Source organism: Mixophyes fleayi, chromosome 5 (assembly GCF_038048845.1).
Source record: "Mixophyes fleayi isolate aMixFle1 chromosome 5, aMixFle1.hap1, whole genome shotgun sequence".
Lineage (NCBI taxonomy): Eukaryota > Metazoa > Chordata > Amphibia > Anura > Limnodynastidae > Mixophyes > Mixophyes fleayi.
Genome location: NC_134406.1, coordinates 252,547,631 through 252,574,951, shown reverse-complemented (window position 1 = coordinate 252,574,951; position 27,321 = coordinate 252,547,631). Strand labels below are relative to the sequence as shown.

The window sequence follows — 27,321 nt, the reverse complement described above, 5'->3', positions numbered from 1 at the left end:
CATTTTATTTTGGATGTCTGTGGATACAATTGCGTCATCGTCATGAAACAACTAGCAAAAATACCATTTGTGGATTGGAGGTAAAAACAAGGGAGAGTAGGACACAATTATCACTCATGGCAAATGATGTGCTTGCCTTATCAAGGTGTACCCAACTAAGCAGTTGGGTGTGTGAGATGCGATTGTGTGTAATGAGGTGTGTATAGTGTATGGTATAGTAGAAGGTGGGGGTTTGAGATGGTTTAGTGCTTTATTTGACATAATGTTTCTTGAGTTGTGATAATATAGGGCCTGATTCATTAAGGATCTTAACGTGAGAAACTTCTTATTTCAGTCTCCTGGACAAAACCATGTTACAATTTAAGGGGTGCAAATTAGTATTCTGTTTTGCACATAAGTTAAATACTGACTGTTTTTTCATGTAGCACACAAATACTTGATAGCTTATTTGTACACTGAAATTTAAAGTTGATATTTGTGTACTACATGAAAAAACAGTCAGTATTTAACTTATGTGCAAAACAGAATACGAATTTGCACCCCTTGCATTGTAACATGGTTTTGTCCAGGAGACTGAAATAAGAAGTTTCTCAAGTTAAGATCCTTAATGAATCAGGCCCATAATTATCATACTTAAGGGAGACAATTTATTTAGTGTAGTCGTCATCATTACATTGTAGATAGAGGTTTGCTGAAGCGAGCAATGTAGAGTTTCCCACATGAGAAACAGGCCTTCAAATGCCAATGCCTGTAAGGGTTTTGCCTTGTAATTTGTTTATTGTCATGCTGAAGGATAATTAGATTGGTAAATGTTTGAGTTGAAAGTAGAAGTCTGTTGGAATAAGTGGTATTCCTGGTGTAGTGACTGTTTCTCCAAGCACACGGCCTCCTAGAATTGATGCATACCTTATGCTAGGCTCCAGGTATAGTATTTGTACTCAAAGTTTGGCTGTTGACTTTTTTCTACAATTGCATACACCCCACTTCGCCCACATAGCACGTACAGCGGTAACTTCCTTGACAAATGTAACCTTTACCACCATAATAACTCTAGGTCAATAAAACGCACACAGCTTCTATGGATGAAGGGGGAATTTCTGCCAGGCCCCAGGAAGGAGAGGCTAGTGACTACTCAATCAGCAGCCGATGAAACACTTCCTGTCCATAGCAGATGTATGTGTGACTGGCAGCATTGACCCAGTGGCTCAATGCGTTTTATAGTGGGAACCCGAGGATGGAGGGGAGGGGGTCCTAAAATCTACATGAATGATGCCTAGACCTGGGAAAAGTTTACTAAAAGGGATCAATAATCAAGAAGCATCTGCATGGGACTGTATGAAAGGTCCCTCTGACTGTAAGAAAGGAGCGGTCTACATAGGCTTGGTATAAAAGTGTTTGGGGGATTGGTAGCTGCTGGATAGAGGTAGACTAGAACTACTGGATTTAAGGGGTGGGTCTCCTCATAGTTGCCCTAGCTCTGTGTCGCCTTTGTTGTGCTTCATTTTTGTTTAACCATTTTGTCTAATTATCAAATTTCTTTCTCTTTTATTAAGTCTTGGTGGGGCTCAGGTCCTTGCCAGCGAAGTGATAAGCCATGTGGTACAAGGGAAAGAGTGTGTTTCTCCACAAGCCTTCTGCCTCCCGGTGACAAGCATCAAGTCTTCTAAGTAAATGAAAAGTGGTTTTCATGTGTGTTTCTACTCAAGTTACAGACTTGTTTTACTGGGTAGCAAATATTCAATAAAGCCACGGCCAAGTTTAGCTACCAATGTTGTACTCTATTGTATTTTTGGGTCTGCAGGGTTTTGGCAAACCTTGTGAACCACTGATTCCATCCTCTTTATACAGTCTAGAGTTCATTGTGACAGGTCCACTTTAACATCACAATAAATAACAGTGTGTTTTAATATTCACAGAAAACCTCTTATCTGATTGCAAATTCATCTGAAAATATAAAGATATTTTTTTTGTTAGATATAGATGGCACACTAAGGGCCTGAGTCATTAAGACACGCAAAACCAACATACATTTCATTTTTATTTTTATTTTTTTTAAAAATGCACGTAAATCAGGCATACGCACATCTGTAAGGAGCGTATCTAAAGATACATCTGTTGTTGAATACAGGCCGACGTCCACTTTGCTCTAATAGACAGGACACATACTGTACAATACATATGTGGAATATAAAGTCCCATAAGAACGCACAGAAATAAAAAATCAAGTAATGTCAATTGTTAATAATATAGGGCCTGATTCATTAAGGATCTTAAACTTAAGAAACTTTTTATTTCAGTCTCCTGGACAAAACCATGTTACAATGCAAGGGGTGCAAATTAGTATACTGTTTTGCACATAAGTTAAATGCTGACTGTTTTTTTCATGTAGCACACAAATACTTGATAGCTTATTTGTACACTGAAATTTAATGTTGATATTTGTGTGCTACATGAAAAAACAGTCAGTATTTAACTTATGTGCAAAACAGAATGCTAATTTGCACCCCTTGCATTGTAACATGGTTTTGTCCAGGAGACTGAATTAAGAAGTTTCTCAAGTTAAGATCCTTAATGAATCAGGCCTATAGTCATTAATGACAAAATGTTAACAAAAAATGTATTTTTCCATTTTTTTCTCTATAAAATCATACTTGTCTACTTTTAGGCACTGAAGTGGACAGAGGGCGTGACTAGAGGATGGGAGGGGGCGGGGTGCGGTCAATCGTGTCCTTTTGGCCCCACCCCTGTATCGAAAATGATGTTTTGATGCAAATCGCATTATTTTGGCCAGGTGTTTGCCGGATGCGGGAGATTTGCCTGCTCTGCCGAGAGTCTTAATGTACCAGATTGTTCAGTACCAGACATGGTGATTTTTCCAGTACATACAGTATGCTTAATGTGACTTTATACAGCTGGTTGGGTGAGCCATATGTATTTCAAGCAGTAGGAGTCTTGCTATGATATTTAAAGCTCAGTCACATCTGTCATTTGCAGACTGTTGAGATTCATCAATCATGAGCAGGAACGAGAACTAATGCAGTGGGATTTTCCAGCTGTCAGTTAATTATATCAATGTTGCTCCACAAGATGCTTTCTGCTCGTTCTCAGCATGGAAGACGGCATCAGGCTGGTTCTCCAAGGACGTGAAGGAACATTTCAGTTCCATCTGAATGAACAGGACTGACATTTTCTAGGAACCATTAGTAACAGCTGACAATATTTATTATTATTTATGAAGTAAAAAGGAGAGGAAAGTGTGATATAATAAAGGCTTCTATGTGTCCTGGTTCTTTTCACTAAAATACGTAACTTGTAATTACTCTTTTCTGGAGATTCTTCTTTCTGATCTACTTTCTCACATACAAAAATAGGGGGAGAGGGTCCGTTCCCCACAGGGTATTCCTGGTTCCTAAAGCCAGAACCTGCTGGAAGGCAGCAGCTCAGGAGGATTCAGTCCATCCAGTCGTCCTCCCTGGAGATCTTCTATACAGTTGTATTAAAGAGGTCTGGACGGACTGACTCCTTTTAGTGAGCTGTAGAGCAATGGTGGCTCCAGGTCATGGTAAGGTCCCTGAGGAAAGGATCCAGCAAGACAGATCCCCACCCACTTGCTCAAACACTAAACATCCACCCAAAGGTGGAACTAGCGAGCTGTGAGCCCCTGTGCAGGTGTCAGACGCCGTCTCCGCACTGACACTTGGTGCAGGAGACAGACGCCTGCACTTTCTCGACATCCCGTTGCCTAGTGGCGGGACGCTATCTCCTCTCACCTGTCGGCAGTCAGCATGTCTGACTGCCAAAATCTCCCTAACCCAATCAGGATTCACCTTATGGTATGTAAAGCAGCCTCTGACACATGTCTAGTGCTAGAGTATTGGTTCAATCCTACTCCAGCGCTTCTGATCCATTGTTCTTCGGTTCTGACTCGGCTTCCTGTTACTATTCTCCTGTGTCTCCTTTTGGTACCTCGCTGCCCGACTGGTTTGACTATTTGACTTGACCTGACTTCTCTCTGGCTCCTCCCTGTGTACTGTACTGCACCTCTCGATTGGTTCTGACCTGGATTGCCTAATTACGCCTGTCTACTACTGTTGCTACACCGGTGACTGTCTTGGAGAAGAGCGACCGGTACAAACTCCCTTGCAGTGGTCCCTGGTGAATACTGGGGGTAGGTTAGACTCCGCGCCTCCCTGTTCAGTTGCGCCAATACCGGTTAGCCGCCATATCTGCAATTCCGTGACAGCAGGGAGACGGGGAGGAGGGAACCAGGGCCCCTGACCCTCTGCATCTGCCATGCAGCGGGTCCCATTATCTCCATGGGCCCCGATGCACTTCACCTGCCGCACCAATGTTAGTTCCGCCACTGTATCCACCTTAACATTAGTAAGTTGTGACTGTTCTACTGGATCTGGCAACTATAAGGAAGGAGGACCGAGGGAGGGAGTAACTGTAGCCTTGGCAGTCCTTGTTACTGTGAAGGGGACAAGCAGCACAGAGAATCCAGTCGCAGAGAGAGAAAAAAATGTGCCTTGAACTATAAACTTATTAAGGTTTCAATATGGGCATGAATAGATGAGAAACAGCAGACCTGGGTTTTCACACAAGACAGTGGCGTCGGTGTATTATGAATGAGGGCCAATCTTCAACTATCAGCCACACAATGGCAGTTCTGAAGGCTGATGGGAGTTGATATAGAGTAACAGACAGTAATGAGTACAACAATGGTATATCAGAACCCACAATTCATCACACCGTGTCATGGATGGCATATGGTAGCCAACAACTCAATCACATTCTACTGCTGACACTGAATAAGGACAGGTGTTGGGGCAGCACAGTGACTAAGTGGTTAGCACTTCTACCTTACAACACAGGGGTCATGAGTTCGATTCCCAACCATGGCCTTATCTGTGAGGAGTTTGTATGTTCTCCCTGTGTTTGCGTGGGTTTCCTCCGGGTGCTCCGGTTTCCTCCCACACTCCAAAAACATACTGGTAGGTTAATTGGCTGCTATCAAATTGACCCTAGTCTCTGTGTGTGTGTGTGTGTGTGTGTGTGTGTGTGTGTGTGTGTGTGTGTGTGTGTGTGTGTTAGGGAAGTTAGGCTGTAAACCCCAATAGGGCAGGGACTGATGTGAGTGAGTTCTCTGTACAGCGCTGCAGAATTAGTGGCGCTATATAAATAAATGGTAATAATAATATGCGATTAGGTCTGCTTATATCACATGATCACTGAGCAGCTGCAAATACATACTTGTTTTCAGAATTCTCTGTATATATTATCAGTCATACAATGTAGCAGCGTAATATCATGCAATAACTATTCAATAAAAAGAAAAATATACAATTTTTAGAATTAATTTCCAAATATTATTATATGTGGGTGCTGTTTAGTGGTTTCTTAGTCCAAAGTAAAATCAATCAGCCTTACGCTTCAATGCAACACTGCTCCATTGGGTCTTATTGTCATCTAAAATTGTTGAATATTTACTTGTCTTTACCAATAAATTCAGTAGTAAATAATAAATCAACAACTTCAATAACATGTCTCATACATCGGGAGTAGCAAGACTCATACATAACATGATTTATAGAATATTTAATTGTCCCTGAAATTAAACCTACAACTACACGTGACAAATTAATTTTTCAATGTCAGCATGCCAAATAGTTTTTTTAATTACAGGTTAGTATAAAGGGATTGGCAGGATATATCACAGTTGTCTCAATATACATGCTGTTAGATTAACTTTAATGCTAATGAACCGAGACATATGATTAATGATTCCCAAAGATTTATTCATAGCTTACCAAGTCTAAATCGTTTGAAGTAATCGACACCATAGCATTAAAACATCCCCACTTCACTACTGTATGAATGTCAAAGCGTGTGGGCTGCTATACATGCAGAATAAAAATACAAAATTCATAAAAAAAACAAAAAAAACAATTCAGTTATAATGTGTCTTCATTTTCTACACAGCGGTTTCACTTCTTGGGAACACCAGAAACCACAAGTTCCCTTCAGAATTTAATGTGAATTCTCTATATAACAAAAACACTGATGGTCATTTCAGTAAAGTGAAAAATTCCGGGCCTGCAGCGTTAATGTTGTTTTGTGATGTCATGCACCTAATATGCGCTTATACTGGTTAGAGCAGGCCAAAGAGAACTGACTGTGTTTGCAGGGGTTGTTCAATGTTGCATCTTCTGATTGGAGGAGCAGGCTGTTCCTTGCTGACTTGTAGGAGGAGATATGTAAATGAATCAAGAGGGATGGAGATAGTTCTGACTGTTGGGGACTGTCCCGCTGCTCTGACAAGTCAGAACCTTTGTCCCAACTGCAGAGAACTTTGGTGAGGTATGTCCTGCACTGCAAATTGTTTTTAAGTGGTGCCGCGCACACCTTCCACTGGTACAGGCAGCTTTTCCATACTTTTTCTTAAGGGAAGAGAGACATGTTTGTTTGGGGCGGCCAACTGTTTCAGAAGCGCTAGGCCCGCCCCAGAGGAACCTACCAAGCTCATATGATGATGCAGTCATGCCCCCTATCGAGGTATTTCCCAGTTCCAAAGAACCTAATATTAGGAGGTACTTTTTTAAGAGCATTTTCAATCAATTAAAACATTTAAAATTACCAAAGTGACACATAGCAATAAAGACAGCCCAGTTACCATGCCATCCTTTTGTCATAGAAAGTCTGGACAGCAGTGGCGGATCCAGGGGGGGCTTGCTGCTGACGGCTGCACACTGTGCAGGTCCGTTCAGCATTGACAGTGTGCTGCCCGGCTGCTCTGATTAGGTTTTAAACACAATCAGAGCAGCGGGACAGCACACTGCCAATGCTGAACAGACCTGCACAGTGTGCAGCCGTCAGCAGCCTTAAAAATTAGAAAGGGGGCGGGCCCTAAATCGCCCCCCCCCCCCCCCCTAAAATCGCCCGGGTAGAGCAATCGCCTAGATCCGCCCCTGCTGGACAGTCCCACAAAAATGGGAAAGTTGGTGCTATAATTTTTTCCATGGGATTTGGTACAAATTTTGTTCTTGCACGGGGGCACCCAGAACATCGGCCCAGATGCAAATATAACCACTGCAACCTCTATCTCACGGGTGGAGACTAACTCCTGTATTTATTGAGTGCAATATCTGAAATTGACAATCAATTAATCCTACAGCCTTTACAGGAGAACAAATGATATATCCTATTTGGTTCACTGGTAGATTGGGAGTGCTTTCTATTGTACATTACATACAAGTTATTATATCTACATTGCCTTGTCAATAAAAAGTGATATGGAAATTCTGTTACACCCACCCACGCAGACACAAGAATTGCTTTAACCCAGGCCTGTCTACATGATATCACTTATGTGACTAATGTATATGATGAATTCCTGACAAAGGGCAAGTTAGTAACGAGCAGTTTTCTCACTGGTGACAACAACAGTATGTCGATTTTAAAATAAATCAAAAGATGATGATAACATTCCATTCTTGACAGATAAGAAAAACTATTTAAAATAATCTAGATGCTGCCAATGACATTGGAAGCCTGTAATCTACACATTAACCCTAGGACTCCCGTGTGTCCCGGTTTTCCGAGGATAGTTATTTATTCCCATAATTGAAACTCCCGATGAACCCAAATTACCAGGGTATGTGACAAGAGGTTGCTATAATGGTTTTAATTTATTTGGACCTAAAAGAAAGTATTTGTGGCCCGAGCAATCTTTGAGTCACTGGGGTGACCCAGTATTTTATTACAAAGTGATGGAAGCCCTAATTCAGAGGTCAGGGAACTTTTTTACCTTTTACCCCCAAATATATTTAGATATGCCGACGTTACCCCCTTGATTTGAAAGGAAGGAAATCATATTATCATTAATTATTGGAATTCAAAATTTTATTGAATCTATTCAAAATTTCTTTGAAAGCTTCAACTTCAAAACTTCAGGTTTTGGAGAAATGATGTTGCTTCATTTTTGATACAAGAGCATCAATATTGGGGCATTTTGATGTCACAGCAATTTGGATACAGTCTTCAGCGTCCAATTGATTTCTTTGGTTTGTTTTTATGTTGTTAGAGTGGAAAATCCTTGTTCGCAAAGGTAGGTTGTTGCAAAAGGCAGCAACTTTTTGACTGCCTCCTCATGTGCAATTTTGATGCCTTTGCAGCTGTTGACATCCAAAAATATGACAGATCTGCTTTGTTTTCAAATGCAATACGTGCTTCATTATTGCATCGAAGCTCAAGAAGTGCCGCTGCCAACCCTTGAGGCTCTTCTGGTACAACAGCAACTTCACATTTAAAAGGGTCTACAATCCAACTGACAGCATGTGAATCGGCAGCATTACCCCCAGGAATTTACCCCTGTTCCCTGACCACTGACCTAATTAGACCACATTGATATTGGAGCATGATAAGGATTTGTTTACTTGATGCTGTGTTACTAATAGAAGGGAACCAGAGCAGTGGTGAAACTAGAAACTTGGGGACCCTAGCACAAACTTTTGAAAGACGACTAAGGATCCTAAGGCAGCTCTCCCTCCCTTCTCTCCCCTCACCTGCCTTACCTGTACACTAATCAAAGAGGAAGTGGAGCAGCATAGGTGGCAGTTATATAGGGTCCCTTAGCAGCTACCACCCTCACTACACCCGTAGTTATACCCAAGAATCAGGTAAAGAAAACCTACTGCTCTTCAGCTTTCATGGAACTTCCTTACCCTCTTGATGCCCCTGGATGCTGTGCACCTTGTTTTACACAGGTGCCCCCAGATTAGCACTGATGCCCATGGATCGTTGGATGACCAATGGAAAGAGCTGGGTGCAGTTAGGCCAATTCTATCCTAAGTATGGCATAGGCACATCACCATGATTTGTAGAACAGTGCCAAATAAAAAAAAAAGATTTTGTTTTGCGGTGCAAAATTACTGAAATTAGATGAAGGGTTGACATATTTTAATGGGCATTTCTTGATGTGCTGAAGGTCACACAGCTATTTTCGCTTTGCCTAAGGACTTTAACTTTGCTCCAGATCAGGGTTATCGGTCTAAGGGTCTCACACTCTACTATTAGTATTACCCATTTTGTGACTCCATGTTGCACTTTGGCAGAGAAGTGCATTTGTAGCCGGACACCACGCAATTTAATTTAAAAAAGAAGCTTCAAAACACATGCAATAACGACAGCACCAGTGTGCCCACACTCATGTGATTAATTTAAGCCATGAGTGAAGCTGAACCGAGCAGTATTTTAGGAAATAAGCTGAAAGGATGAAGCAAAACCGTGTTAGGAGGTTGGACCTTGATGTGGTGATTACACTTTTGAGACTTCTCTGCTTCCCCACAAACCAAACTAGTTTGCAGAGGAGTCTCCCTTGAGCGGCATGTAAGCACGTACCTTGTTGTTGTGCACAAATAAAGGCGTTTCATAAGAAAGAGATCCACGGACTCCAATTTGTGAAATGTTAACTCAACTCCAATATTGTCAGTGGAGTTGTATCCTTACTGTATCACATAGAACATTATTTTAGAACAACAGACTATTGTAACCAGGAAATCAAGTTTATACCTTCTTTATGTTTGTGGATGTTATGTGCTCTTACAATTTATCACATTGTAGCACGTGTCTTGTGTTCCACATGGAATGCAGACATGAATAAAGCAGTGGTGAATGCTGCAGGCTGTGGGATCTTTGTGTGCTGTTTACAAGGGCAGCAATTGAAGGCTTAGCACTGACAAAACGGCAGCAAAATCCTGCATTTACTATTTTTAATTGCTGCCCTTGTAAACAGTATATGTGTCTCAGAATAGCAATTAAAAAGTAAGTAAATCCAGTTTTTGAAATGACTATCAAGAGTTGTGTATAGCTGAATTCAATGATAAACATGGTATAACTGGCGTGCTTGTACTTAATAAGTCCTTCATGATCTCTTTCACTCCTCTGCACAGATTTCCTTCTCTGACTACACTGGAAGAGGGGTTTGAGTGACAGCTTTGCAGAGTTGCTGTACGGAAATACAGTGTGTGGGTTCATACACAGGAGCAGGGCCAGTGAGGTCACAGTAACTATGTATTTTCAGCTTTTTGACATATATGAGACTCCAGGGCATGTGCTACCATTAGGTGAACTCAGAAGGCTGCCTAGGGCACCAATGATTAGGAGGCACCTAAAACACTGAGTCAGTGACATAATGTCACTCATCCAGTAATATTAATGCCCCCACATGGAGTACTGGCCACTGGCATGAAAGAGATGCAGTCTGCAGCTCCTTACATGTGAAGCTGCTGGCTGCTGCTCCTACATGACAGTGTTACGCTGGCCAAGCGCCATAGTAAAGCGCCACACTGCCAGTCTGAAGCGCCAGGAATGCCACCCACCTGCCAAGGTAAGAAGCAGCTGGGGTGGGACAAGGCCTCATAGCAATGGAGGCTTAGAGGAATGCTTAGCGCTTTTGAAGTTCTAGGCTGCCCCTTACCCCCCTTCCTTCCAAACACCCATTCATTGGTGCGCATATCTACCCTCATTAACCACCGCTCTGCCATGCACACCAGCAGTGAATGGAACATGCCTCCCAACTTTGTGGGGCAAAGCTTTTCCAATAGGGACAGCAGGACGTAGCCCTCAGATTGGGACCATCTGTATCATGTATGAGAAATTTCAGGTGTGTGCCACGGAGAGGGAATGTAATACTTTACTTTTTAGCAGAACTGCAAAGGGAAGGTAGCCTAAAACTGATCAATGTTTTTTTACCCATATCCCATAGCCTGTAGCCTTTAGTATGCATAAAATTTAACCCAATGTATCTCTCTTTTGTTGGAATCAGGCACCTTCCTCCATATTTGGTGGTCCTGCCCGGTCTTGCAGGGATTCTGGTCAGAGTTTCGCTCTCTTAGTGTATTCCTATTAGCTACAGACGTTATCTTCCACCCTAAGCACCCCCCCCCCCACACCTTCTCCCGTTCCTGGACATGCCTAAACATTTTGATAAGCTTACCAAACACATTATGAGTTTGGACACTTGCCTAATGGCTAGCCTTTGGAAAGATCAGAATCCTCCTACTATCATTGCACTCTGGAAAAAAAATCTGGTATATCTACCACATGGAAATGATGACCAATAGTTTGAGAAACCCATCTGTCTCCTTTTACAATACCTGGAGTACTTGGTCTCAATTTAACAACAATCCACCTCCTCAATTTTAATCCCTGACCAATCTGCGAAGGAACATGCGCTGACTCTCAAACATCATTTCCACGCACCAATGTTGCACAGTGGTTAGAGATACTGCCTAATAGTGCTGGGCTCATAAGTTTTAATGAATGAGTTAATAAGATAACTTTTAGCAGTGGGAGTACCTTTGTTTTCTGAAAGATTTCATATTATATTTAAGCAAACTGGATACGTCTTGGACATACATAAGGTCGTTTTACAGTTATCATCAATTTAAAATCAATTCCAGTGACACTGTGCTGAGGTCATTGTTACTATATGGACAGGTCTTGCTGCTCTACAATTCCCTTCATTATATGTTTATTGAACTTGGTTTAAATACTCCTCATCAATAAGTATTGTGACGAGACCAGGCACCATCAGGGAAATATTGTGCCAATCCGATCTGTCAATCAGTGGACCAATTATGCTACATTGGACTACCACATTTATTGAATGCTGCCCAGTCGCCAGATCCAGCATTTTGGTGACCAGAGAGGGAGGGGAAGGCAGCCCACAGGAAGCATGGAACAACTGGGGACCCTGTGACATCACAAAGGTGTAGAAAGGTCAGGACTACATCTAAGATCAGCAGGTGGGATCTGACTACTTACTGACCATTGTCCCAGCACGTCCGAAACCAGACTTGATGGCAGGGGAACAGCAGGGGGGCTGATGCTGAGGTCATGTTCTGTCCCCACCCGTTACCACGTAGATTCCACCCACCACCAATGAAAATGGATTGTGGCCCGGGAAGGTGGCCAAGGGAGGGAGCAAGGATCGGGGGATTTGGGGGATGAACAAAAAGGGAAAGCCGGAGTGGAGGGTGGTTGTTGTTGGCGAATCTTGTAAAGATAAGACTTGGACTGACGTTGAGTAGCTGTACTCTATATTGGCCAGAGGAGATCATTTAAACCAGGAACTTGCTCAGTCAGATCGGGGTGCTGAACCTCTAGGACTGATTTGTCATCATTCCATCGGGAGACACTCGCAGATTCTGGGGAATTGGTGAGCCTACATCGGTAGGGAAACTGATACCTAGAGCCCCACCAAGATGGAGGAGAGTTAGCTGAGCGGAAGGGATCAGAAAGATACACTGACCCATCTAACGGATCAGAACACCTGGGTTGTCAAATGTGGACTTTATGCTGGGAGTTTGTGCTTGTTAGGATGTTGAGCTGGGAGGTAACCTGCTGGGGACTTTGTTGTAGTTTTTTACCAACACTGGTAAATTTACTGACATTTAGTTATAGTTGGTGGGGGACACATTTCTCCTTGGGGAGCACTGCTGCATTTACTTTGAGTGTACACTTTGTTAAAATAAAGAGGCTATTATCTCTTTCTTGCTTTCTTACTGGTGCGATACATGAACCTAGATGGCCCGAACATATGACACATAGGTATGTAATTTTCAAGTTGATGGACAACAACCAATCCCCTGGCTTGATAGTTTATATGATTATCAATAAGGACTCAATTTTGAATTTCTTTCCTTGTATGACCTTGTGCTCAGTCTTTTTAAGTCTAGCATTGGCCTGGAACCTTCTGTAGCTTTTCTCACTAGAAGATAGGATAATAATAGCGATGACATTTTTCTTCTGACAGAACCAGATCACCATTTATTTATATAGCGCCACTAATTCCGCAGCGCTGTACAGAGAACTCATTCACATCAGTCCCTGACCCATTGGAGCTTACAGTCTAAATTCCCTGATATAGACACACACTCACAAACAGACAGACAGAGAGAGAGGAAAACAGACAGAGAGGGAGAGACTAGGGTCAATTTTGATAGCAGCCAATTAACCTACCAGTATGTGTTTGGAGTGTGGGAGGAAACCGGAGCACCCGGAGGAAACCCACGCAAACACAAGGAGAACATACAAACTCCACACAGATAAGGCCATGGTCGGGAATCAAACTCATGACCCTAGTGCTGTGAGGCAGAAGTGCTAACCACTAACAGCATCTTGTTCTAGCAGCTGGCTGACATACTGAAGGGTAGTCAGCTTTTTCCAATTTGACCAGTGTAAGGAAGTGGCCACAAACAAATCAATGTTTGAATTATATCCAGACAGTTTGCCTAATGTGGACCATTATGGCTCTAACCCTGCTCACCTGGATGGGCTCACTTTCCGATCGAGTTAGTCTGATTTTTTGCTGAGGCCTGTCCTCTTTCTCGTCCTCATTTGAGAAAGTACTTTGTGTGCTTCTCCGTGACACTTGAAGCTTTCTCGCTTCATAATGCCCTTCTTGATGTAACTGATAGCAACATTTTTCTAGTTATCATTTTGAATAAATCCACAGATGATTCTGCTACAAAATCTGTAAGTAAATTTCAGCTCGACGAGAGGTCCCAAAATGTCCTCCTTGTCCAGTCCTGAGACAAATCCCACTTCAGCATTATTAGTTAATTGTATCAATGCTTTTGCTATATGCTATGCTACTGTGAAATGTTTTCCACAAAGTAGGCTTCTTATAATCAAGTACAGGATTTTGGGTGCAAACCATAGGCCTCCACCAAGTTTGGAATATAAATTAGCTTTAATTAACTGTACTGGCAAAGCAAAATTAAACTATCTTACAGAAAACAACTCACTTAGAATCCTTTAGGGCAATACCCCATTTCTTTGACCCTGTCTAAGAAAAGAGCAACTAGACCTGCCAACTCCTTTGTAGCAAACAGTCTTGTGGTCTTTCAGATATGCTCTTTGTAAGTCTCATTAATACTCTGGTGAAAACCAGCTCTCATGAAACAGTTGGACTCTCTGTCTCCAACTAGTCTCAGGTCTTAGCCTACAAATTCTCTCTCCTGACTCCAGCAGGACACACCATGGCTCTATACTGGGCTCTTGATAGTTGTGGTTCAAACACTGTTTTAGTGATGTTGGGAAGGATCCAAAACTCTAGGCTATTAGTAAGTTGCAAATGCCTGTGGACATCATGTCACTAAAGGGAAGTTCCTTAAGCAGCTATTTAACACTACATCCAAACACAGAATAGGAGAGGCTAGATTTATCCTGCTGCTGAAGATAAAAGCCAGGTGTCACAAGCACGTTGCCAGTGCCTATCACGTAGATATTTACTATAAGGTGTTACACAGCATTTCAGCATTCAATCTTACACTCACATATCACACAGGTTACATATCTCGCTGAACCACCCCCAAAACAGCCATCTCACATCCCCACACCTAATCTTTGCCACCACCTATTGTATTAGGGAAATAGGACCCTACACTCTGTTATGTAAATGTACCCGCTGGCACACACTATGCTCCTTGCTAGACAAAAGGGTTACCAATTCAGACACCAGAATTCACAGGGATAACATGGACAAGCAAGTCTTCTCGATTTGTAGAGTAACAAGGACAAAACTTATACATTTTAGATTTAATATAAAAAAGGTACAGGGCATTGAATATAATTTAAAAAAAACATAATAAATTACATTCAAAATAATGCATGAACAAATACAAAACAAAGGGATAAAAATACAGAAATATAACACTTACACAGTATAATCTGTATGCCGAGGGACAAGGCAGAATAAGATGATTAGTCCTCAACCTGATTGAATCCCCTGAGTTGACAATTTGCAAATATCACACATGGGTTTATAACCTGTTCCAATGGCTGGTCTCTCATAGTAATATGGGGAGGGAATGCCCACTGGGCTTGAATCATAGTTTGTTCAAAAATAGTCCTAAATATTTTTCATATTTTTATCTTCCTTATATTTCCTCTGATACCTCCCAGAGACCTAATTCACCTATCAATAAACATGTTGTGCAGAATTACATATAAATATGCTTGTGACAGTAGTAAGTCTCATTCTGGAAGATGCGTGATTACTGTAGGTTCTGTATGCCTCAAATATTTGGAATTCACAACACCTTATACATTTTTTGTCCCTGAACTTAAATTGGCACCAAGATTTGCTAAATCATGAAATATGAAGAAAATAGGCCTTGAAGTCTTTTTTTTAAACGTAAGTCTCTGGTTTTATTTCGTATATGGAAACCATTAAGCCACATTGCTTCGTTAACTGATAAACCTAAAACTTCTGTCTGCCCAGGACCCTAATTGACAGGATGGCCGATGGAAATGGTTTGACAGATGGAAGCTGGTGTGAGACATGTACTTGTGTGGCATAATCAGTTATCAACCCAGATCCTGTGATTTGGGAGACAGACCAGATAGATGCAACAATTCTTTTTTTTCAACAGTCTGATCCAAGACATCTCCCCAGCAGCGGGTCTGATGTAAAGAGGGTGCCGATTAAACCAAAATAACTCTTTTTATTTTATTTTTTACTGCCCACAGAAATTACCCACATGGTAACTGCTTCAGAAATTTTAACCCTGAATATGATAAAACTATGACAATTCATATTTTCTTTTGAATATAATAACACAGTTAGGATATGGATTAGACCTTAACTATAATTCCTCATTTATCACTACAAGACTGTAAAGAAATAGAAAGAAAAAAATCAAAGAGGTCTGCCCAAAAAAAAATAATGAAATCAGTAGATAAATAAAACCTATGTGTCCATTGCCATTTGTTTTCATACTTGCATCCGTGTGCATTTGCGTTACAGTGTGCTTTTGTGGATGCTGCTTATTCCATTTCAATGTGTTTATCATGCTTGAAAAAGTCCACGGGATAAATGTGATACATTTACCCCCACATCTCTATGGGAGTATATTGTATCCACTAAGGGTTAACACAAACAGTTTAACCAGTGATGTGTTGTATGTTTCCTATTCATTTCAATGTTCCATTCTTTCCAATGACCCAATCATTTCAATGGAATAGTGAACTGCCTGTAAAATTCAACTGAAATGGATAGGCCATTGAAATTAATAGAGCTTCCCAACATTGCTTATTTGATTTGTACCTATATTAATAAGTATTCAAATAATCCCTATTTATGTGTGATCAAATCAGGGAATCCCCGGGATTCCCCTTATCACCAAAACATTACATTACAGCTTGTGTGGAAAAGCAATTGGGATTGACTGAGCATTTAAAACTAGTCCCGGTCAATTCAATTCATATTAGGTTTTTATTTTATCCCTTTAGATTTTTCCTTTGGATTAGAAGTAAAATAATTATTTTGGATTATAAAAAGAATTCCTGTAGATTAAAAGAAGATGCCATGGATTACATATTAAGTATGAATCCCGTAGATTACAAGATCCTTAGGATTACAACTTTTCCTCATGTATTACATGAAGAATTTCCATTGGATTACAAGAAGAAGATTGCCTTGGAATACGAAAAAAATTAAAATAATAAATTAGTGTACAAGGGTTTGGTGAGCTTTTCTTTTCAATAAAAGCTTACTCAACAATTGTGTCTGTGTTATATAATGTTTTATTACTGTTTAGTATAATGGAATGGACTCCATACTATGTACAAGAACTACTGAGGTGGCAAAGATGCCACTCCAAGAATCCCAACATTTTTCATTAACCCAGTACTCAAGGCCCAGGGGTACTGAAAAAATCCAAATGGCTTTCAGAGTAGGGTTGGTAGTGACTGGGTGAGGGGTCATGCTGTATTTTGCAAACCCCATTTCCATAGAGACTCCTACTTTTTGCTGACCATCCACTTTGGTTCTTCTATGACAGTGAGACCCCACGTTGTAAGTTTTACTGCTACTAGTGGGAACCAGCTAAGGTTGCCTATCCTGGGGCTGGATTTCACTACAGCAGTAGACAAATATTCTCCCATTCATTCCAATAGGCCATTCATTACAATGGGGCTTCTACATGTAGCGTACATGCAGGAACCACCATTGAAATTAATGAGAAAAGCAATGTGCCACTTGCGTTCTGTAGGCATTGTGCAAACGCATGTGAATGCGTCCAGCACATATCAACCACAGATATACTGCATGTGGACTGCATATCAAACATGGCGTGTATATGCGTTTTCATAGGTCATTTGCATTTGCGCTTTTTAATGCAAACACAACAGCAATGCATAAGCGTCCTAAACCTGATGTAAATAAATGGTTATTCAAAATGGAAACACCAATTTCCTTTAAAATAAAAGCAGGTAAACATAATGAGGATATCTTAAAGAATCTGTATCCAACAGGCTTCATATAAAATCGAATTTTCCATTGACATCTATATCTCATTACTGCTGGTAATAAGAAAGCATGGGAGAGGTTTGTTTTTTTCATCAATACAAGGCCTTGGGGCTTTTGAGAAAAGTTCTCTGTGTATCACATGACATCAGATGAAATAAAGGGAATTTCATTAGGATTCTGGTGAGTGAGCTAGGCTTCCATTCTGCTTACACAGTATTCATCATGGTGCAAAGGATACACAAAGACACTGACACAGAAACAGTACAGTAGCTAAACTACCAACAACTGCAGAAAAAACACCTGCAAAATAAATATTTGCAGAGAGAGATCATTCAGCGTGCCTAGTATCACATCTAATACAAATAAATATCTGTTCAGCTACATTCAGGCTGACACTAAACATAAGCACATGCAAATGAATGTGAAGATATTAACTACATAATGAGACAATATACATTTTGGTTTTTCAGGTGTGTTTCGCTTGCAGTTGACCCTTATTGTTCTATTTTAGTGTGTCTGATACGCATCAACAAAGTTGAAAACATGTACATTGTACAAAGCAATGAAAATCGTTTACATATGTGTTTCCACATGCGTTGGCTTCAACAAGATAACAATTTCCTGTTTAATCACAGAGACATGTTTAAAACAACATGAATAGAACACGCTTGTAAACACATCTAACCGGGTGAAACACATATAAACCTCATATTAAATGCCATAGGGTTGATATGCATTTTACGATATAGTATGCAATAAAAACACACCACAAACATCAGAGTGTTTGTAGCCTTTACAGTTAATATATTACAGGAGCAATCGAAGCAGTCAGCACATCCAGGAACACTGTAATCAGAGATCAGCGATGAGCTGAGAAGCTCTCATTGAAATGACCCATAAGGGCATGCCAATCTCAGCAAGAGCCTACATGTTGCCCGCGTGAACTATGTATAAAATATAATCACAAATTAGAATTTGTTATTCATTTTACCTAATGCACATTTAATGCACAGAAAGGAAGACTGCGGCTGTGTTTAGTAGGTTAAGGACCTGGAGGAAAACATGTTCTGGCTGCATAAAGATTTATTCCAACATCAATTATTATAATCATTTATTGATAGGGCGCTACCCAGGTCTGCAGCGCCGTATATTGGAGGAATGGAGTATACATAGCAAAACTAACATAACAGGACAAAGGATGTACAGGAGGCAAAACAGCAAAAGGCAGCGTAAAGCTGGAGCATAAAAGCAATGGAGCAATGGGATTCAACAGCTAATAAAACCAAAAGGAATATATAAGTAGTTCAGCATACCGTAGTGTTAATGCTATGTCATACTATACTAGTAAACAGGATGTATTAATATGTTATAGTGTTGAATATTTTGTTACAAGGTATTGCCAGGGTTTGAATGTGACTGTAGTGATGGAGAAAAAGGGCTCAGTAATATCTATGTACAGCCCTACCTGTATAACATCCATCCCTCACTCATGGATACTTTCCTCCTCCCTTCTGCCTGTATGTGTCACAATTACCTCCTCTGTCACCAGCGCTGAAGGGCTGTGACTTTGTAGGCAGAAGAGGCAGTTGCCTTAGGAGTAAGGTGGCTGCTGGACAGGTACACTATCGAACACCACATTTATTTCCTGCTGCAGTGGACAGACAGATTAACGACATATTGCACGGTGGCTCAGTGGTTAGCACTTCTGCCTTACAGCACTGAGGTCATGAGTTCAATTCCCGACCATGGCCTTATCTGTGTGGAGTTTAGGTATGTATGTTCCTAGGTAGTATGTATGTTCTCTGCGTGTTTGCGTGGGTTTCCTCCCACACACCAAAAACATACTGGTAGGTTAATTGGCTGCTAACACATTGACCCTAGTCTGTGTGTCTGTCTGTGTGTGTGTGTATGTTAGGGAATTTAGACTGTAAGCAGTAATGGGGCAGGGACTGATGTGAGTGAGTTCTCTGTACAGTGCTTCGGAATTAGTGGCGCTATATAAATAAATGATGATGATGATGATGATATTCCTTGCTTCCATTGAAGCTGCACTAGCACCTTGTGAAAGGTGTCCCTCCCGATAGCCGGTGCCCTGGGAAAAATGACTGCATGGAGCAGCCCCTGGGTTACTCCATTCCTCTTACAGCCATGGGTGAAACTTTATGCAGCAGGTCCATGATGACATCGGGAGCATTTCCCGAAATTCAGTCGTCTCCAAGACGTTCCACAAGGGACGGCAAGTATGCTGAGGCTGTGAAAAACGAGGAGTGTGGTATATTTAAATTTGGGGATGACCCACAACAGAACACAGCGGGTCCTGAGTGGTAGGGCATGCTGGCACTTGTGGTTCCCCAAGTGCCAGCATATCCTGGAAACCATGGGTACGCTGGTGCTTGTAGTACTACATGCACTGGCATGCCTAGACTCTTAATGGCAGGCGGGGCTTGCTGGGATCTGTAGTGTATCAACACAAAATAGTGTTTAAACATTAAAAACAATTTAATTACCCCGCACCGACAGTCCCAGAGGTATGGGAAGAGTCCTGGTGCTTTCAGAGCGCTGTGTACCCCTGGGGGTGGGGGGCGCATTTTTATTGCAGATGCCTTCTCCCTAGGAATCCAGCCCTATGCTGACCATCCTGGGGCTGGTTGTCATTATGGCAGGGGGACCCAACGCTGCGGGTTCCCATGCTATAGTGCCACCAACCCCAGCTGGCAAAGCCTAGTGCTGGTTTTCTCCAACTAATTTTGCTAGTACCAGCACTAGACTGGCAGCACTAGGGTTAACCTGATTGGAGAGGGGTGGGCGCGCTCTGTTTTTTTTTAACCCTTTGTACGCCAATGGTTTGCGGGTTTTAACATACTGCTAGGTTAATTGGCTGCTATCAAAAATTTACCCTAGTCTCTGTCTGTCTGTTTCCCTGTCTGTCTATCTCCCTGTTTGTCTGTCTATGTCTGTGTGAGTGTGTGTCTATATTAGGGAATTTAGACTGTAAGCTCCAATGGGGCAGGGACTGATGTGAATGAGTTCTCTGTACAGCGCTGTGTAATTAGTGGCGCTATATAAATAAATGATGATGATGATGATGATGATGAATGTGGTCTTTTTTTGGGGGGGGTTAAACTTTACTACTGTATAGCCACCGCATTGCTTTGTGACTGTCGACATTACTACTGTCGACAAACATAATGAGCCTGATTCATTAAGGAAAGTAAGGCAAAAAAAAGTAGGTTTCCTCCTGGACAAAACCATGTTACAATGCAAGGGGTGCTAATTAGTTTATTATTTTGCATATAAGTTAAATACTGGCTGTTTTTCATGTAGCACACACATGCTTGATAGCTTTATTTGTACACTAAAATTTATAGCTTGATCTAGTACATGCACTACCCCAGGGGCGCACGCAGGATTTTTAGGGGGGGTTTCCCCCCACCCAAATGCATGCGCATTCGCAGCAGCTCCGTTTCGGCAGCACTGTACTATACAGCAGGCGCGGCGCTGTCAAAGAAGCGTCAGCGGCGGTGCTGTATACAATACAGTGCCGCTATGTGGGGCACTTCGTTAGAAACCCCTGAAACCCCCTAGAAACCTCCCGTGCGTGCGCCCCTGTACCCCAACTATAAATCTGTCTCCACATTTAAATTTACCTCCCCCTCCAATGCAACATGGTTTTTCCCAGGTTCGAGGTTACTAATTTTTTTTGCCTTACTTTCCTTAATGAATCAGGCCCAAAGTCTACATTTTCAGTGATAAGACAGCATAAATGTTTCAACATTTACCCTGTCACCATTTTGGTGTCGACAGGTTAATCAGCGGCATATCCACCATCGAAATTATGACTACCAATGGATCCTAGAGGAATGTAGAGAGTAAATGTTCTGTTTCAGGCATTAGAGGAGGAGATATGAGATATAAGTGATGGTCTGTGTACATTATTTGGCCTATTGCATGCAGGGACCCCTAACAAAAGCTGATTTCATACATGTCTTCATTACCTATTTTGTCCAGGACTTATTGTTCAACTCCAGTTTTTCCCACTAATTTCCCAACAGAATTAACCTGAGCTGAATTACATAATTGATAAGGCGTGGGTTTGTTTAATCTTAAATTACTTGATCCTTCCAAGGATCACTTAATTGGGAATTAAGTAGGACAATGTGAAAAGAGCCACAGGGAGTAAAAGGTTATGTAGGCAGGCATAAGAATGTACCATGTTATCTCAAGTAAAGAGGCAATGTGTGTCAGTATCAAGACAATTTGCCAATATTAATTTTGAATTCATCAATGCAATTATTATATATTGTGCCACAATTAAATCTAATCTGACAATATAGATCTCGGGTGGACAACAGGTAACCCATGGGCCTGGCAGAGCCTTGACCTGCGGGCCCCCAAAAGGCTGCACCAGATCTTATTCTCTGTTATTTTATAAAGCAAAGAATAAGGCAGAATGGGGCAGACGATTTCTGTGTCATGTGAGCTCAGCACAGCGCAGTGAGGTCATGTGACATACCAGGGAGAGCGTGCTCCTTCCTCTGTGCGCCCATTTTGACGGTTGGAGGTGACTGTATGTTTTCCCTAGTGCAGTGGTTCTTTACACTGGAACCCCTTACAGATTTTATTTCCCCCTGGAAACTACCAAATGTTTCACAGAGCTTCACCACAAACACACTGTGGTTCTATGTGCAACATTAGTCCTTCAGTCCCGACACCTAAACAAAATGCAAATAAAGGTGCACACAGATCGAAGCTAAGCAAAAGCTATCTAAAATTGCTGCAAAGAAGAATAGACTCTAATGTTACTACAGCAAAGTTTTATATCTCCAGATTCTGTAGAACTACAAGTACCTTGCTAGCTACAGAAACTCTGTGACAACCTATAGCTCTCCAGATGGTGACAGGTCATTCTGATCATTCTAACTCCTTCCTTCCTGGCTCCCTGACTGGACTTGATATGTCACCTGACAGGAAACACATCACAAGTAGATCCATCCACTTAGAACAATAGAACAATAGTGCGGCCATTACTGGTACTTCAAGTTTAAATTTACTTTAAGTACCCTTAGGGGTTCCTGAATCCGTTGGAAATCACTGCCTTAGTGCAACGAGAATGAGCTGTTAGCTCCTTTTATAAGGCTATAGACCGGTGACATTTCTTGATGCTTGCTGATTGGCATCTTTAGATTCCATGCACCAGGATTGGCCCCATTCTCCAGTTGGTATTCATTTGGTGTTTTTTTGGCACATGAGGAATCATTTGCAAATGAATTTGTCAGCAGTGAATTACTGAAATTTAGCCCAATCTTCAGCCAATTCGATTTACCGATCTCTAGCTACAAGCACTTTATTCTGAGAAATAGTAGCCCATATGGCTACGGGATAATATACTGCCTCAACTAAGTCCTTACAAAAAAGCAGGTTAGTAATGGCTTTTGATTGAATGTGTGGATATCATATGGGAACACACGGCACATGCTACAAACCTGACATGCAGCCATGATACAGAGGTAATACAGAGAGATGTTCGACCAGTCTAGTTTTGCTTTCCAGAGGAGGGAACATTTTTGGGTATTTTTTTTTTTAATGCATTGTCATACACTTGATTGCCAGTGAAAATATTAAGCCAGTTTTGCTTCTGAATAGCTACAATACATGTCCCTTCTGTTCTGCCCTGACCAGATGCAATGAGCAAATGGAATAATTAGTTAATTATTCCTGACTGCCATGCTTTTATATGAATCATACAGATACACAGTGCATTTCTCACAGCGCACATTCCTGAGCAATAGCAAAACAAACGCCAGTATTGTATCACAATAACCTGCTTTCCAAACTATAAGAAATATACACAGTACAAAAGTCTGTTTTGTAATACCGCCAGTTTGAAAATAAAAACTAATAGGGATAGTTTTATTAAAATAAATAATATACAGTATAAATAGGACAAAAACGGAATCAATACAAAACAATGGACAAAATCAACTATTTGAAACTTTAAAGGAATAAGAGAATATGAACTCCCCATAGGCAAACTGGGTTTTAATAGGTACAACTTAATTCTTTTTTTTTTTTATCAAATGCCGTATGACATAATTAATTGCATAGCATACTTATAATTTACAAATATGGTATTTAAATAGATGGTGATGGTGATGTACAAATCCGTCCTATTTTTGGACAATAGTTCTTGGCACCTTAAACACTCAAGCATTGATGGGCTTACAAAACAAATAGCCATTGATTCTATTGTGACCACTAATTTTTAAGATGACGTTATAATTAGAACTACCTTCTTGCAAAAAAAAATGTAATGCAATAAATATTGTGTCTAGATATTAGAATTAAAGTTAAAATACCTTGCCTTACATGTAGTACAAATAATTATACAATAGTGACTGAAAGTTGTTGGAGCAATGTTTCTGGTGGCTTACTCTATTACGTTGCCTATAAGGCAAATCATTGGGATAATTAAAAATTGCATTAATACATTATATAGCAAAGTAAAACATATATGCAGATTACCAGACAACAAACTCTATACCTGCAAATATTAAACCCACTAAGAGCATCTGCTTTACAAGAACTTAATGTTATTTATTGTCTTCTAATAAGAAGTGGAGGGGCAGGTTTTTTTTTAATTTACATTGGTCAAAATCAGATAAAACAAAAACAATTAGAATTTTATTAGAAATATTCTGCCTCAACAGATGAAACACGAACACAGCAAAAAAAAAATTAGAACATGGGATTTTTTTTTTTTATCTCAACACAAATCACATTCTACACATAATTATCTTAATCATTGATTTTGACTTAGTAAAAATGCATTGCTACAGTTCTTCACAATGAAACTGTTCACCTCACCTCACATCTACTTCCCAACATATGTATGATTATAGAAGAGATGACTAGAGTATGTTAATTCCTGCTCCTTGTTAAAGGCTTAAAGGTACACAGCAAAATAAATATATATATATATATATATATATATATATATATATATATATATATATAATATATATATATATATATATATATATATATGTAAATTACTATCTATTAAATATATATATATATATATATATATATATATATATATAAAAACATATTAATATATATATATATATATATATATATATATATATACATATTAATATATATATATATATGTATATATAAATATATATACATATGTATATATATATATATATATTAATATATATACATATATATATATATATATATATATATATATATATACATATATATATAGATAAAATAGATAACAAGCACAGAACATTTTAGTGATCACTGAGCATAAGGACCTCGGAAAGACATGAGCTGACAAAATCACAGAAATGCCCTCAGCTAAAGTTCCTGAATGGTGCTAGGTAACAGTAACTCAGAATGAGATACATGTACAGTAGACACAATGTAAATCAGTATCTGGTTGGTGTTGGAGGGGGTGATGATGATGATGATGATGATGATGATGATGTGTGACTTGTCTCACCAGGATGAACCGATCCTCTCTTGTCCCTCACAATAGGTTCTGCTGAGCTGTGGTCATCCTGACAGGGATGTCCTAGTCCTGCTGGGTGGACCTCAGTGTCAGTGCTGGTCAGCCAGGTGGACTCTGTGTCCCTAGTCCAGCTCTCATAATAACGAGGTTCAATGGCATCAGCTCTGCTGCCTCCACAGCCCATAGTCTGCAGGCTGACAGTAGCTGAAATATCGTAACCTGGGTAAGGAGACGCAGGACGACCTCCCTCTACCTACTGCAAACACTGCCAAGTATTGCAGTAATAGAATAAGTACTTGAGATGCAGAGAGGTCAGTACAACCCTCGCTGACGACCTGGTAACCTCAGATCTCTGTCCATAGACTATTTTCATGAGTCAGGCTAGGGTATCCTGGGAGGCACATGTTAAGACCTATGTGTGCAAGTAAGGATAGGATGCAGAGGTGGAGTGGGGGGGCAATGTCTATAAAGTATGATCATTCTTCCAAGGAGTCCATTGTATTCCCATTTCTGACTGCATTCCTCTCTTTCTCTCCTGTGCTATGTTTTCTATATTCCTTCCTGCTCCTCCACTCAATGCACTCGGTGCATGAACTCTGCCCTTAGTAGTCTCAAAAAATAATAAGTGCCTCCCCCCTAATGTATGAGAGTGAGGTCTGCTGACGTCTGTGAGAGCCCAGGATCGCGCTGCCTCTAGTCCTGATTGCAGACTCTGGATGGTGATGAGTGAGGATTGCAGTAGCTCTTTGTGCTGGTGTCAGAGACATACAGCGAGGAAGGTGGAGTTTTGTGGATTGTAGCTTCCCACTGAAATCTAGCAGAGCATCGATTGTGTGTAGGTCTAACGTCATTACACATTCACAGCCGCTGGCGAACGTGTGGTGCATATCCCTCCTTTTGTGTAGCCTCATTGATCGGCGCTAGGAAAAGATTCACTTGGTGGGGAGGGAATCCCCTTGCATAAATCATTAATCACCTATGCAATTATAAGGGGGCGCGATAAGTGTGTCAAAATGTTGTTTTATGTCAGTGCTACTATATGACCTTTCCAGATTATAAAAAGTTGGATAATATGTCATCATAGCAGCAACAGATTGTATTGTTCTCCATCTCTGAGCATTTATGTGATATATGTTGTTCAAAATTATACTGTAATCTTGTAGTTACTTAGCTTCCTTGGAGTAGGGCCCCCTATGAATATTTCATATTGATGACAAAGTCATTGCTGCGGTTGCATATGTTTAAAATACATGGAGGCATTCAAAATACATCAGGTTAGTTCGTAGAAAATGTATCCATTTATGCCACACGAGACAAAAATACAGATCACGTCTTGCTTTGGCAACAATGTTTCTGGAACAAATGAATCACTGTAATGGTTTTCAATTTGTGTTGCACTGTATGCAAATCGCATTTTGACTGGAAGGGTATGGAAGCAGTACACAGGAGACTCAGTACCTGATACCAGCAAAGATGCCAGTTGTATGGGTGCACTTGTCAGCTGTGTTGGTGTGTGCAGAATGTGCATGGACATGAACCTACAGCATTTCCAGATAAACAAACTGGGATTGATTCATTAAGGAAAGTAAGGCAAACAAAATAATAAGTTTTCTTCTGGACAAAACCATGTTACAATGCAAGGGGGGCAAATTAGTTGATTATTTTGCACATAAGGAAAATACTGGCTGTTTTTTTTTAATGTAGCACACACATACTTGATAGCTTTATTTTTACACTGACATTAAAAGTTTATCTAGGACATGCTGTACCCCAACTATAAATCTGTTCCCACATTTTACATTTAGCTCCCCCTCCAATGCAACATGGTTTTGCTTTACTTTCCTCAATGAATCAGGCCAAGTGTGTCTTTGGTGCACAAAAATAGCTAAATGGTAGTTTTATGAGCCTTTATATGTCCTATTGCAGCCATTCTCCTACCCAACAAACCACAGCCATTCTCTTACCCAACAAACCGCAGCCATTCTCCTACCCAACGAACCACAGCCATTCTCTTACCCAACGAACCACAGCCATTCTCTTACCCAACGAACCACAGCCATTCTCTTACCCAACGAACCACAGCCATTCTCTTACCCAACAAACCGCAGCCATTCTCCTACCCAACAAACCACAGCCATTCTCCTACCCAACGAACCACAGCCATTCTCCTACCCAACGAACCACAGCCATTCTCTTACCCAACGAACCACAGCCATTCTCTTACCCAACGAACCACAGCCATTCTCTTACCCAACAAACCGCAGCCATTCTCCTACCCAACGAACCACAGCCATTCTCTTACCCAACGAACCACAGCCATTCTCTTACCCAACGAACCACAGCCATTCTCTTACCCAACGAACCACAGCCATTCTACTCAACAAACCACAGCCATTCTCCTACCCAACAAATCACAGCCATTCTCCTACCCAACGAACCACAGCCATTCTCTTACCCAACGAACAACAGCCATTCTCTTACC

At 40.8% G+C, this 27,321-nt stretch overlaps 1 protein-coding gene across 1 annotated transcript in view; it reads right to left on the bottom strand.

The window, feature by feature from the left end:
- The window catches only part of BAALC (BAALC binder of MAP3K1 and KLF4), a 52,583-nt gene extending 26,901 nt beyond the window's left edge, over positions 1–25,682 (bottom strand). Inside the window, exon 1 of the mRNA XM_075213915.1 lies at positions 24,831–25,682. Within this exon, the coding sequence (XP_075070016.1) occupies positions 24,831–25,023 (193 nt within the window). The 5' untranslated portion in view covers positions 25,024–25,682. The remainder of the gene's footprint in view (positions 1–24,830) is intronic.
- Between the last annotated feature and the right edge of the window lie 1,639 nt (positions 25,683–27,321).